Consider the following 12,319-nt stretch of genomic DNA (forward strand, 5'->3'; position numbering starts at 1 on the left):
GTATCTGCTTTCCTTGGCATCTGAGTCCTCACTCTTCCTCCAGGCCTCCACCTAGCAGGTTCCTCACCAGTCAAGTCTGCTCCAATGTAGCTTTCTCAGGAAAACGTTCATAGCTCCCGCTAGCTAAAATATTCTTCCTCCACCTAAGTTCTCTCTCTCTTTGCTCTGCTTTATTTTCTTCACAGCAGATGAAATTCTCATGTGTTTATCAACTTCTTGTCTGCCTTCCTCCCTGAAAACAAGCTCCATAAGGACAGGGGCCCCACCTGCCTGGTACTCTAATATACCCTGTACCTACAACACTGCCAAGTAGGCTATGGGTACTTGATACATATTTATTGGGTGAATGATCTCCCTGGCATAAGTCATAATCAACTTCCTTATATAACACCCAAAAGGGCAAGCTCTGTACTTGATATTGCAGCTTATACACGAGTACAGAGAACAGTCTGTAGCTGCCTCCTGGCTAAAAGGCCAAATGAGTCTCCTGGCTCACACTGGAAACCTAGTTGGCCACCAAGGACTTCCCGTGCCCTAGCACTAATCCTTCCTCACCCTAGTCTCAGGTCAGAAGGCAGATCGCCCTCAGGGGCCTTTCCTGTGGGTTTATAAATAAGTCTGGACTCATTGTTGATCATAGACTGGCCTACATAGCACCTTGCCCTGCATTTGCTCAGTGAGTCGGACAGATCCCAGTAAGATCAGTAAACAGTCATGTAGAGAACAGACCAGAACAACAACGTGGGGTCTAAGTGGTCATACAAACTCCACACATTTAAGATCCCCTCTGAAACCTTGCCCTCCATTATGCAATAGATGTAGGAATTGTTCATTCCTTTTTTTTTTTAGATTTTAATGTTCCTTCCACTGCAAATCAAGGAATTTTTTTCTTTTTTTTTTTTTTTTTTTTTGAGATGAAGTCTCACTCTTATTGCCCAGGCTGGAGTGCAATGGAGCAGTCTCAGCTCATCACAACCTCCGCCTCCCAGGTTCAAGTGATTCTCCCGTCTCAGCCTCCCGAGTAGCTGGGATTACAGGTACCTGCTACCATGCCTGGCTAATTTTTTATATTTTTAGTAGAGATGGGGTTTCACTATGTTGATCAGGCTAGTCTCGAACTCCTGACCTCAAGTGATCCACCCGCCTCTGCCTCCCAAAGTGCTAGGATTACAGGCATGAGGCACCGCGTCCGGCCGGAATTGTTCATTCTTACTGGAACGGCTCTCTGGCTTACTTTTCTTGTAAGTCATTATATTCAAGTGGACACTCAAATGTTACCCCATCTACAACCCTTAATGAGTCATTCAGCGCTTCATAAACTGAAGAGTGCTGGTCACACAAGAGGTATCATTATAAAGCCCAAACAATTGGAAATTGTTTCCAAATTATACCTATACTTGTAAGTTCTTTGAAAACAAATTGTTCAAAATAGTATTTGAGACTTTTCAATTATTCAAAAAATTACATTAAAATGATTTTTATGGGTGCAGCTTTAATTTATTTGGGTACCGAACACAGAACAATGATCTGAGACTCCCATTTACAAGGCCTGACTTCATATTTAATAACACACACAAAAAATGGAGCTTAATGACTGGAGAATACATATGCCATTTTATTACGGACTGAAGACTTAGAAAAGAGGAAAGTGTTATCCGTAAAATAAGACCTTGCAAATGATCTCCTGATACATTTAGAACAGATATAACAGATTGCGTTTTCACTCATTGAATCCTCGATTTAGAATTGGGATGGCTTCATTACAGTTCAAACCTCTCATCTTCCAAATGAGGAAGCAGTGAGGTAAGCAACTCCTCTGGCTTGTTATGAGGCAGAATCACTGAGTGGTTTCGATCATTAGCAACAGGATTCTAGAGGCAGATGGTTTTGAGTTGGGGGTCTGGTTGTCTCACCTTTTAGCTGCATCACCACAGTCAGGATGTCCTGTATGAACCTGGGCATCTTACTAAATTTCTCCAAACCTGCATTTTCTTTTTTTTTTTTTTTAATTGCATTTTAGGTTTTGGGGTACATGTGAAGAACATGCAAGATTGTTGCATAGGCACACACGTCTCAGTGTGATTTGCTGCCTTCCTCTCCATCACCTATATCTGGCATTTCTCCCCATGCTATCTGTCCCCAACTCCCCACCCCCCACCGTCCCTCCCCTATTTTCCCCCAACAGACCCCAGTGTGTAGTGCTCCCCTCCCTGTGTCCATGTGTTCTCATTGTTCAACACCCGCCTATGAGTGAGAACATGCCGTGTTTGATTTTCTGCTCTTGTGTCAGTTTGCTGAGAATGATGATTTCCAGCGAACCTGCATTTTCTCATCTATGAAATGGAAATACTTCATATACTTGCACAGGTTGTTTCATAATGTATGCAAAATACAGCCCAGTACATTTATTTATAAATAACGAGGGATCTGGAAGGCATTTTCTGACCTGTCTTCTTAATTCAGAATAGTTTCTTCAAGGGATTACAGCACTAAGAAGGATGCAAGTCCACTTGAATTAATACCAAGAGATTAATAGCACAGAGATATCTGTGCTCAGGTATGGCCTATCTATTAGTGGCAAGTGGAGAAACACTATTCAGTTCAGTTGGAGGGTTAATTATAACAGTGCAGGTAGATATTAAGTTCTATGAAACATCACAGAAATCCATCAGAGGAAATTCTGTGTTACCCAGTCCATACTGTATACATACATATTTGCCATGGATATTGTTACAATCCTTTTCCAATTCTACTAAAGGCAGTCACAGATTCGTTACCTCAAAGAGCTACTCTTGTCTTCCTAATGTTTATAACAATGACTTGGATTTACATAACTCCTTTCTGGCATGCATTTTCATGTCAGTTTTAGCCCAAATCATTTGACATTCACAGATTTCTACTTGATATGCAAAGCATATCGTATCTGTGCCATTTTTTGTGTGTGTGTCTGTCTTTATTTTAATGCAGGAGGAGTATGAGACCCAGAAAAATTAAGCAACTTGTCCAGATGTCACACAGCCCAGTAGCCAGAGCAAGATGGCAGGAGCAGTTAGTCACGTGAGCTGCCCAGGGCTTCTCATAAGATGTGTATGGAACACTGGAGACCTTGTTAGGATGTGGATTCTGAATTCAGCAGGTCTCAGGGCGACTAGGATTCTGGATGCCTAACAAGCTCCCAGAAGTTGCCACTGCTGGTAGGTCTGGAATCACCTCTCACTGTACCCTTCATAACACAACTTGTTCGTTTACAACTTGGCCTGGCTGCCCAGCACAATCTGGCAAAAAGGAACTGAATGAATATTTTCGAAGAGTGAAAAAAAATAACCTATTGCCAATTATAAAGCCACAACACTTGCATATGAAGACTCTTATTACTTGTTGAAAATGGATGTTTGTCATTTTTCTTGTCTCAAGTCACATCATGACACATAGTTGTAATTGCCAGCTCCCAAAATAACGTAACCAAAAGACGCCCTGGGAAGTCAACCCGTTTGGGTCTATAGCTCCAGTGGAACTATGCCTAAGTTCCAATGGAACACAGTTACCTCCTTGGGCCAATGTGATGGGTTAATGTGAGGTTATTCTAAGTGTAAGGGAGAGTGTAAATTTGAAGGAAGCCACATCACTTTTGCTCCCACCTGAGGAAAATAATGACAGTGATCTATCATGGATTAAGGGTTTCCCATATGCCAGACACTGTACTAAGTACTTTGCATCAGTCATGTCATTTCATTTTTCTCTACAACCCTATGAACGAGGCTCTCATAGGTAAGGAAGCTGAGATACAGGGCTGTCAAACTATAGTAAGTGGCCCACATAGTCTGGCTTCAGAATAGATTATTTGAGCCACATTGTCTACTGCCTGGAAGCTTTCAGAGAAAAGAAACTGCCTAAAAATAAGAGTAACCTGATAACAGGTTCCAACAAATCTCAGACATAGGAGTTTGGGGAGAAACACAGCACATCAACAGGAGGTGGTCCTTATACCCAAAAGGTAGGGTCTAATAATGCAGTGTAGAAGGAGAATAGGATTTTCTGCTACTGTTCTCAATTAAGTCTCACTTTGACTCTATTTGGTTTGTAGGTAAATATACAACACTGCTGACTGGTTAAGTAAGAGCTGGTTAAAGGATATGTCTCAAAGGTCCAGATTCCTTCACACTTAATTAGATCTCTTATGAAAACTTGCATTAATGATTGGGCCAAATCAAAGAAAGTAGTTATCACATAGAAGAGAACAGAGTTTTGTTGAGCATGCGTGTCCAAAGTAAAAACTCAAAAAGTCTAAAGGACAGAGAGGCACATGTTTTTCAAAAGCTTAGAAAGTACAAGTTCAACAGTTATATTTTAACACTGACTATGAGATAAAGAGGAAACGCAGAACATAGGGGAAGAGAATCCATTTTTGAGTGGGACAGAAGAAAAAAGTAAACTTGATCTTTCTTCTTGATAAAAAAATTTTATATATGGAATAAGAAAATGGGGCAATATTAAATGCAGAAATCTGGGCTTGAATAAAGAATTACTGTAAGAAAAACAGGTTAGCTCTACGGATTGGTTTTAACTACACTTGTCTTATAGTTATTATTTACCTTTGGAGGCAACATATTACAGATTGTGAAGCCTCCAGATCTGGTTCCAGACACTTCCTAGTGTTGGCCTCAAACTGGCACAATTCTTCCAAGATTCAGTTTCTTCATCTGTAAAATGGAGGCAAGAAGCACATACCACCTAGGATTATTGTAAGCCTTACATTAAATGACATAGAGTGAGCATTTAGTCTCAAATAGGAAATCAACATAGGGTACACTCTGCCTTCTCTCCTTTCTTGTAAGTTCTGTTTTCCTAAAATAATCTCTTCTAAGTATTTTCATTCCTTTTTTTTTATTACTTTTTTTTTTTTTAAGACGGGGTTTCACCATGATGGTTAGGCTGGTCTTGAACTCCTGACCTCAGGTGATCCACCCACCTCGGCCTCCCAAAGTGCTAGGATTACAGGTGTGAGCCACGTATTTTCATTCCTAAGTCTGTGTTGATAGAAATATTTCTCTAGCAATATTTCTTACTCAGTTGCCCAGGGTTAAGAAAATCCACCTACAAACAGATAAAATATCTGTGTAAGAAAATTGGTACAGCATATGTAAAGATTATGCTACTGGAATGTTAAGCTTGGTATGTTAAAATAGAATTATATAAAATGTCACATAGGTACACATCCTAAAAAAATCAACTTCACTCACAATCTCACCTACACATTTTAGTCAATACATAAAATAATGACTATGTTTAAAAAAATCCAAAAGTTTTTTGTTTGTTTGTTTCTTTTTGTTTTGTTTTGTTTTGCTTTGAGACAGGGTCTCACTCTGTTGCCCAGGCTGGAGTGCAGTGGCTTAATCACAGCTCACTGCAACCTCGACTTCCTGGACTCACATGATTCTTCCACCTCAGCATCCCGAGTGTGAGTGTCTGGGACTAAAGGCATGCACCACCATGCCTGTCAATTTTGTTTAATTTTTAGTTTTAGTAGAGATGGGGTTTCTTCAGGTTGCTCAGGCTGGTCTCAAACTCATGGGCTCAAGGGATCCGCCTACCTGGGCCTCTCAAAGTGCTGGGATTACAGATATGAGACACCATGCCTGGCCAAAAACTGAGAAGTTTTATGACTCAGTAGGATAGACATTTTTGGGGAAAAAAAAATCCACTTCAGTACATGTGAATGTTTCATAAACCATAAAGATCTCAACAATACACAATGTTGTTTGTATTGCAGTATCCTGTTGGCTTCTAGAATAAATTGGCAATGTCATAAAATGTGAGTCACTCAACATATTAAAATTCAAATTTTTATTCACTGTAATTCAATTGGAAATTTACATAGAAAGTAAAGGAAGTCAGCTTTCTAAGAAGTCATCACAACATATATAATAGACATTAAGTCAACAAAGATAACAAACAAAATTTTTAGAAGTCTTCCCACAATTTCATCTTCTAGGCTTTTGGGATTAGTAGTAGAAATTAACATCCAGTTTTTACCAGTCATATCCAGAATACTCCTGCTCCCTAGGAAAAAAGAGAAAAGTATCCTCAAATGAACACATTTATAATACCGATTCTTTCACCTCAATCTAGGATTTCCACTATAAAAGATAGTGACCAAGGTAAGTCTTCCAGGGAATAGTCCATACCTATTTGTAAGCAATCAATGAAATAAAATATTTTTCTCTCCAATAAACGCAAATATTTTTCTCCCATTTATTTTGACCACTTTATGTCAAAATCACAGGCTTTTCTCTATGCCAAACTTGCCTTTCTTTCTAAAACTAACAGCTCAAGGAACTTTCATAAGGGCCATTCCCTTTTCATGTTATCAGTATTAAGTTTATTTATGAAGTATCTACAGTCATTTCAATCATTTTTATTGGCAATAGGGAAGCTGCTATTCCTCTAACTTGTACTATTGATGTTACCAGTAAGTGAGAATTTGAAGTTGTGAAAAAAGACAGGTACTGATCAAATAATTTTTTTAAAAAACTGTATTTTTCTTTCCTCAAGATCTTGTCTCATGTTTTGGTTACCTACTAAGACATCAAATATCTAATTTACTCCACATTTCTGAATTAATAAAACAGGATTTTAAAAATACCTGGAATTTGTGGTCTGCATTCCACATTGTCAGAACATTTTACCAACTGTCTGTTAGGCAGGGCATTTAGAAACATTTTTAATCCCTTTTACAGGGAATGCAAAGGCAAATAAGTAATTTTCAAAGCCTTACTCCAAAGGTCCCCATATATAGTCAACTCAAAATGAACATCAATATCAAAAAAGGTGGCAAGATTTGGGTAGTAAAATATTTCATCTGTTATTTTCACCCCAAAATCAAAAAGGCAGCTTAACTTTTAAGAAAGAATGAGAAAGAGAGAAGGGAAAAGAGATGAGTACTCTGCCAGAGTACTCATTTTGAACAATCTTGATTAATTTAATAAATTGCTCCATTCCTAGAGAAGGGAATTACTTGCTGCAAATTATACAGCAATCATTAGCAAAAGAAACACCCAGAATTTCCCTGCGTGCAACAAATCCTTTTCCTCGTGTTTCAGCAACAAGGAACAAAAATAATACATGGGTTTGCAAAGTGATTTTCCTTCCCTCCAGAAACCTCAAACTCCACCTTGTGTTTCTTCAGTCTGTGGCTCCCAGGGGTACCTTCAACTCTCTCCAAAAAGAGTAAGACAGAGACTGAAATAAGAAGTGAGGAGGGGGATAGACAATGGGTGAGGCATGAGGAGTGAGTACAGACCCACTTCTCACCTGAATTAATCTCAGGTAGTAGTAGGTAACACAGCTTCTCACTTTTCTGCTCTTGCCAGAACAAAGTGCATTCAGCACAGGTGGTCTCTTAGCAACCTTGATTCCTGTGTCAAAACATAGCAAAAGAGTTTATTGGACAGTGAGGTAGTGTAGGAAGTGGAGGGGCAGGGAGCCTACACAGAAAAACTTTTTTTTAATTTCTTTAATAAACAGGCATGAGCCTATGTCTGAACACAGAAAAACTTCTAAAATTATTTTCAAAAATAGATAGGAAGGGGCCGGGCATGGTGGCTCACGCCTGTAATCCCAGCACTTTGGGAGGCCGAGGCAGGTGGATCACCTGAGGTCAGGAGTTCAAGACCAGCCTGGCCAACATGGTGAAACCTCGTCTCTATAATAAATAAATAAATAGGAAGGAGACGTCTAAGAGTGAACTTTTGAAAATATGACACTTTAATTTCTGCTTATCCCAGAATCATATAGCTTAAAACTGAACATTGGACAGAAAGATTAAGCTAATGTTAGAACTTCCCTGGTGGGGCAAACATTCAACACACTTTTTAAAGACATAATTCCCTAAAAATTATTTGAAACCAAGACTTTAATATCTTCATGACAAACCATAAAAACCTTTGTACGTCAGGGAGCATAACTCATGAGGTCCTTTGTCTGATTTTTAAGTACAGTTAACCCTCAGTACCCATGGCAGACTGGTTCTAGGGTACCCCACAGATACAGTAGCCATGGATACCAAAATCCATAGATGGTCAGATCTCTGATATGGATGGCATAGTATTTACATACTACACATATCCTCCCATTTACTGTGAATCATCTCCATATGTCACTTATAATACCTAATATGATGTAAATGCTATGTAAATAGCTGTCATGCTGGAATGTATACAAAACAATGACAAGAAAAGTGTACATATTCAATAGAGACATAAATATTTTTCAAAATATTTTGATCTGTGGTTGGTCGAATGCATGGATATGGAACCCATGGATCTGGAAGGCCAACTGTATTATGTTTTAATATCTTGTATCATGTTTACAAACAAATTAGAAAATGGAGGAGTGAATTTGTTACAAAAGGCCAGGCTATAAAATCTGATTGCTGTCTCCTTTAACCATGTACAGTCACACACTGCCTAATGACTTCAGTAAATAAAGGACTGACAGTAGCCCATAAGACCATTTTTTTTTTTTTTTTTCCAATAAGACGGGGTTTCACCATGTTGGTCAGGCTAGTCTTGAACTCCCTGCCTCAGATGATCCTCCGCCTTGGCTTCCAAAGTGCTTGGATTACAGGCGTGAGCCACCATGCTGGGCTCTTTTTATGCTTTTGTTTTGGTTTTTTGCCCATAAGATTATAACAGAGTTGTAAAGTTCCTATGTCCTAGTGAAGTCATAGTTGTTATAATTGTGGGTCAAGATGGCCAGGGAGAGACCTATGTTAGTTCTAGCTAAGTAATTATAAGCTTACTTGGCTCAGAGTACACTGAAGTTTATACACCAAACTAAACTATATTATTGGTGCAGTTAATTAGAAGTCAAGTGGCAACAGGAGGCCTAAGGTAAAGACCATTCGAGAGCGCAGTAACACCAGGGAACACCGGGGTGGTTGCAGAACAGGCAATACTGCCCTGGTCCCACAAATGACTTCTCAACATGGAAACTACATGAAGGTCTCATAAAGAGGGCTTGTGCAAAGATCTCTGAGAAGGGAGGCGACCTCTGCTCACAAGATCAGGGAGGGTCTTTGCAGATGGGAGCTGGCAAGGAGGAGAAAAGCCTTACAAGGCAGAGATCACAGAATGCCTCAGGCTCTGCCTAGGTTCTTGGAATATGGAGTAATTTTAATTGCTCTATGCCCTCAATGCTCAGGAGATAAAAGCCCCTTGATGCATTGGGTGTGGTCAGACCAGGTGGCTCCTCATCCGCTATACTTCTGATGCATTGGCACGCTGATAACAATCAGTGATAAACTCAGAGCACTAGGCTGGGCTTGGTGACTCACGCCTGTAATCCCAGCACTTTGGGAGGCTGAGGTGGGCGGATCACTTGAGGTCGGGAGTTCGAGATCAGCCTGACCAACATGGAGAAACCCCATCTCTATTAAAAAAAAAAAAACAACAACAACAACTCAGAGTACTAGCTTAGCATGTCTTAGAAGGATCTCAAGTGCTGTTAAATGCTCAGAGCACTAGTTTGGCATGTCTTAGAAGGATCTCAAGTGCTCTCTCCTGGGCTATCTTGCCTACCCCTTCACCCTCCTCTTCCTCGCCCATACGATCAATGAGATTATGCTCATAATAAAAGTGTTTGGGCCGGGTGTGGTGGCTCACACCTGTAATCCCAGCCCTTTGGGAGGCCAAGTTGGGCAGATCACTTGAGGTCAGGAGTTTGAGACCAGTCTGGCCAACATGGTGAAACCCCATATTTTAAAAAATAAATACATAAATAAATAAATAAAAGTGTTTGAAGACCAGAGGGCCAACGAGGTTCCCATGCTGGCCTTGGTCCCCTGTACCCATGCTGTAAATTCTACTCTTGTGTCTCTGCTTTTATGTCCTTTTCTCAATCCCTCATCACCACTGGGACTAAAAGCACCCAAGTACAGGGTTGGGGCTGGTACCCAACAATAATGTCATAGCACAATGCATTACTCATGTATTTGTAGTAATGTAAACAAACCTATGACATGGCCAGTCCTATGAAAGCATAGCACATACAGTGATGTGTGGTACGTCATACTCGATAATGATAATAAATGACTGTTACTGTTTATGTACCAACTATACTACAGTTTTTATCATTATTTTAGAGTGCACCCCTTGTACTTTATTTTTTTAAAAGCTAACTGTAAAACAGCCCGAGGTAGGTCCTTGAGGAGGTATTCCAGAAGAAGGCATCATTATCATAGGAGATGACAGCTCCATGCAGGCTATTGTCCCTGAAGACCTCCCAGTGGGACAAGATATGGACATGGAAGACAGTGATATTAATGATCCTGACCCTGTGCAGACCTAGGCTAGTATGTGTGTTTGTGTCTTATAAGTAAAATTAAAAATTTTAGTAGGAAAAAGCTTATAGAATTAGGATATAAAGAAAGAAAATATTTGTGCACAGCCATACAATGTGTTTGTGCTTTAGACTAAGTATTATTACAAAACAGTCAAAACATTAAGAAAATAAAAATGTTTATAAAGTCTCTTCTGGCAGTTCTGCTGCAGGAAAAAAAAAGTTTAGAAAGTAAAAAAATTATAGTATATGAAAGTTAATATTTTTTCTTTTTCTTTTCTTTTCTTTCTTTTTTTTTTTTGAGATAGGGTTTTGTTCTTGTTGCCTAGGCTGGGGTGCAATGGCGCCATCTCGGCTCACTGTAACCTCTACCTCCCAGGTTCAAGTGATTCTCCTGCCTTAGTCTTCTGAGTAGCTGAGATTGCAGGCAGGTGCCACCACATGCAGCTGATTTTTGCATTATTAGTAGAGATGGGGTTTCACCATGTTGGTCAGGCTGGTCTTGAACTCCTCACCTCACGTGATCTGTCTGCCTCAGCCTCCCAAAGTGCTGAGGTTACAGAGGTGAGCCACCATTCCCAGCCTATTTCTTTATTTTAAAAGTTAATTTATTACTGAAGAAAGAAAAAAATGATAAATGTAGTGTAGCCTAAGTGTACTGCATTTATAAGATGTACAATAGTGTACAGTAATGTCCTAGGCCTTCACATTCACTCACCACTCACTCAGTGACTCATTCAGAGCAGCTTCCAGTCCTGCAAGCTCTATTCATGGTAAGTGCCCTTACAGGTGGACCACTGCTTATCATTTATGCTGCATTTTTACTGTACCTTTTAAAATTTTTTATTTACTTCATTATTTTTTATCTTTTTGAGATTGTGTCTCATTCTGTCATCCAGGCTGGAGTATAGTGGCACAAACATGGCTCACTGCAGGCTTGACACTCCCCCCCGGGCTGAAGCAACGCTCTCACCTCAGCCTCCTGAGTAGCTGGGACTATAGGCGTGCGCCACCATGCTTGGTTAATGTTTTCAAAAAATTTTTGTAGAGATGGGGTTTCACCGCATTGCCCAGCCTGATACTGAAGCCCTGAGCTCAAGTAGTCCACCCTCCTTAGCCTCCAGAGTAGCTAGGGCTACAGGTATGCACCACCTTGCCTGTCTAATTTTTTATTTTTTGTAGAGACAGAGTCCTGCTATGGTGCCCATGCTAGTCTGAAACTTCTGACCTCAAGCAATCCTGGAGAACAGGAGTGTGATTCTAGCTCACTGCAGCTTCGAACTGCTGGCCTTAAGTGGTCCTCCCCACTTCAGCTTCCCAAACCGCTGGGGAGCCACTGCACCTTGACAATGTTAAAATGTTTAAAAATGATTATGACTCATACTTATGGCCACCCATTACACCCCATGTGTATTTCCCACCTAAAAAAATGCATGGCTATATGGAAACAACTTAAATGCCACTAGTACATGGATAAACCGTGGCCTAGTCATATAATGAAGTACTATACAACAATAAAAATTAAACTACAGCTGTAGACAGAAACAATGGTGAATCTTACAAATATAACATTGAATTTTAAAATACAAAGATGAGTGAATCTAACAAAGATAGCACTGAATTTTTAAAAGCAAGACACAAAAGACAACTGTGTAAGTACATTTACATAAACTAGAAAATACAGTTAAAATGCATGGTTTAGGGGTACATATATGATTTGCAGTAATGCGGGTAGTAAATTTATCAAGAAAAGAAAGGATTTGCTGCCACAAAAGCAGAATAGGCCTGACTTTAGAAAGTATAGAAGGAAGCCGGGCGCGGTGGCTCAAGCCTGTAATCCCAGCACTGTGGGAGGCCGAGGCGGGTGGATCAAGAGGTCAAGAGATCGAGACCATCCTGGTCAACATGGTGAAACCCCGTCTCTACTAAAACTGCAAAAAATTAGCTGGGCATGGTGGCGTGTGCCTGTAATCCCAGCTAC

At 40.0% G+C, this 12,319-nt stretch overlaps 1 protein-coding gene and 1 long non-coding RNA gene across 2 annotated transcripts in view; both read right to left on the reverse strand.

Moving 5' to 3' along the window:
- Nucleotides 1-1,201: 1,201 nt before the first annotated feature.
- Nucleotides 1,202-4,867, reverse strand: LOC116532969. The gene is made up of 3 exons (XR_004261021.1): nt 4,593-4,867; nt 2,320-2,333; nt 1,202-1,982 (listed from the first exon to the last, which is right to left on the reverse strand). It is a non-coding gene; the product is annotated as an uncharacterized LOC116532969 (long non-coding RNA).
- A 962-nt stretch (nt 4,868-5,829) lies between these two features.
- MRLN (myoregulin) overlaps nt 5,830-12,319 on the reverse strand; it is a 17,938-nt gene continuing 11,448 nt past the window's right edge. The window contains exons 2-3 of the mRNA XM_032252551.1: nt 7,312-7,415; nt 5,830-6,060 (exon numbers count right to left, since the gene is read on the reverse strand). Of these exons, the coding sequence (XP_032108442.1) occupies nt 5,900-6,040 (141 nt within the window). The 5' untranslated portion in view covers nt 6,041-6,060; nt 7,312-7,415 and the 3' untranslated portion in view covers nt 5,830-5,899. The remainder of the gene's footprint in view (nt 6,061-7,311; nt 7,416-12,319) is intronic.

Source organism: Sapajus apella, unplaced genomic scaffold, assembly GCF_009761245.1.
Source record: "Sapajus apella isolate SASKATOON/1434 unplaced genomic scaffold, GSC_monkey_1.0 scaffold78, whole genome shotgun sequence".
NCBI lineage: Eukaryota > Metazoa > Chordata > Mammalia > Primates > Cebidae > Sapajus > Sapajus apella.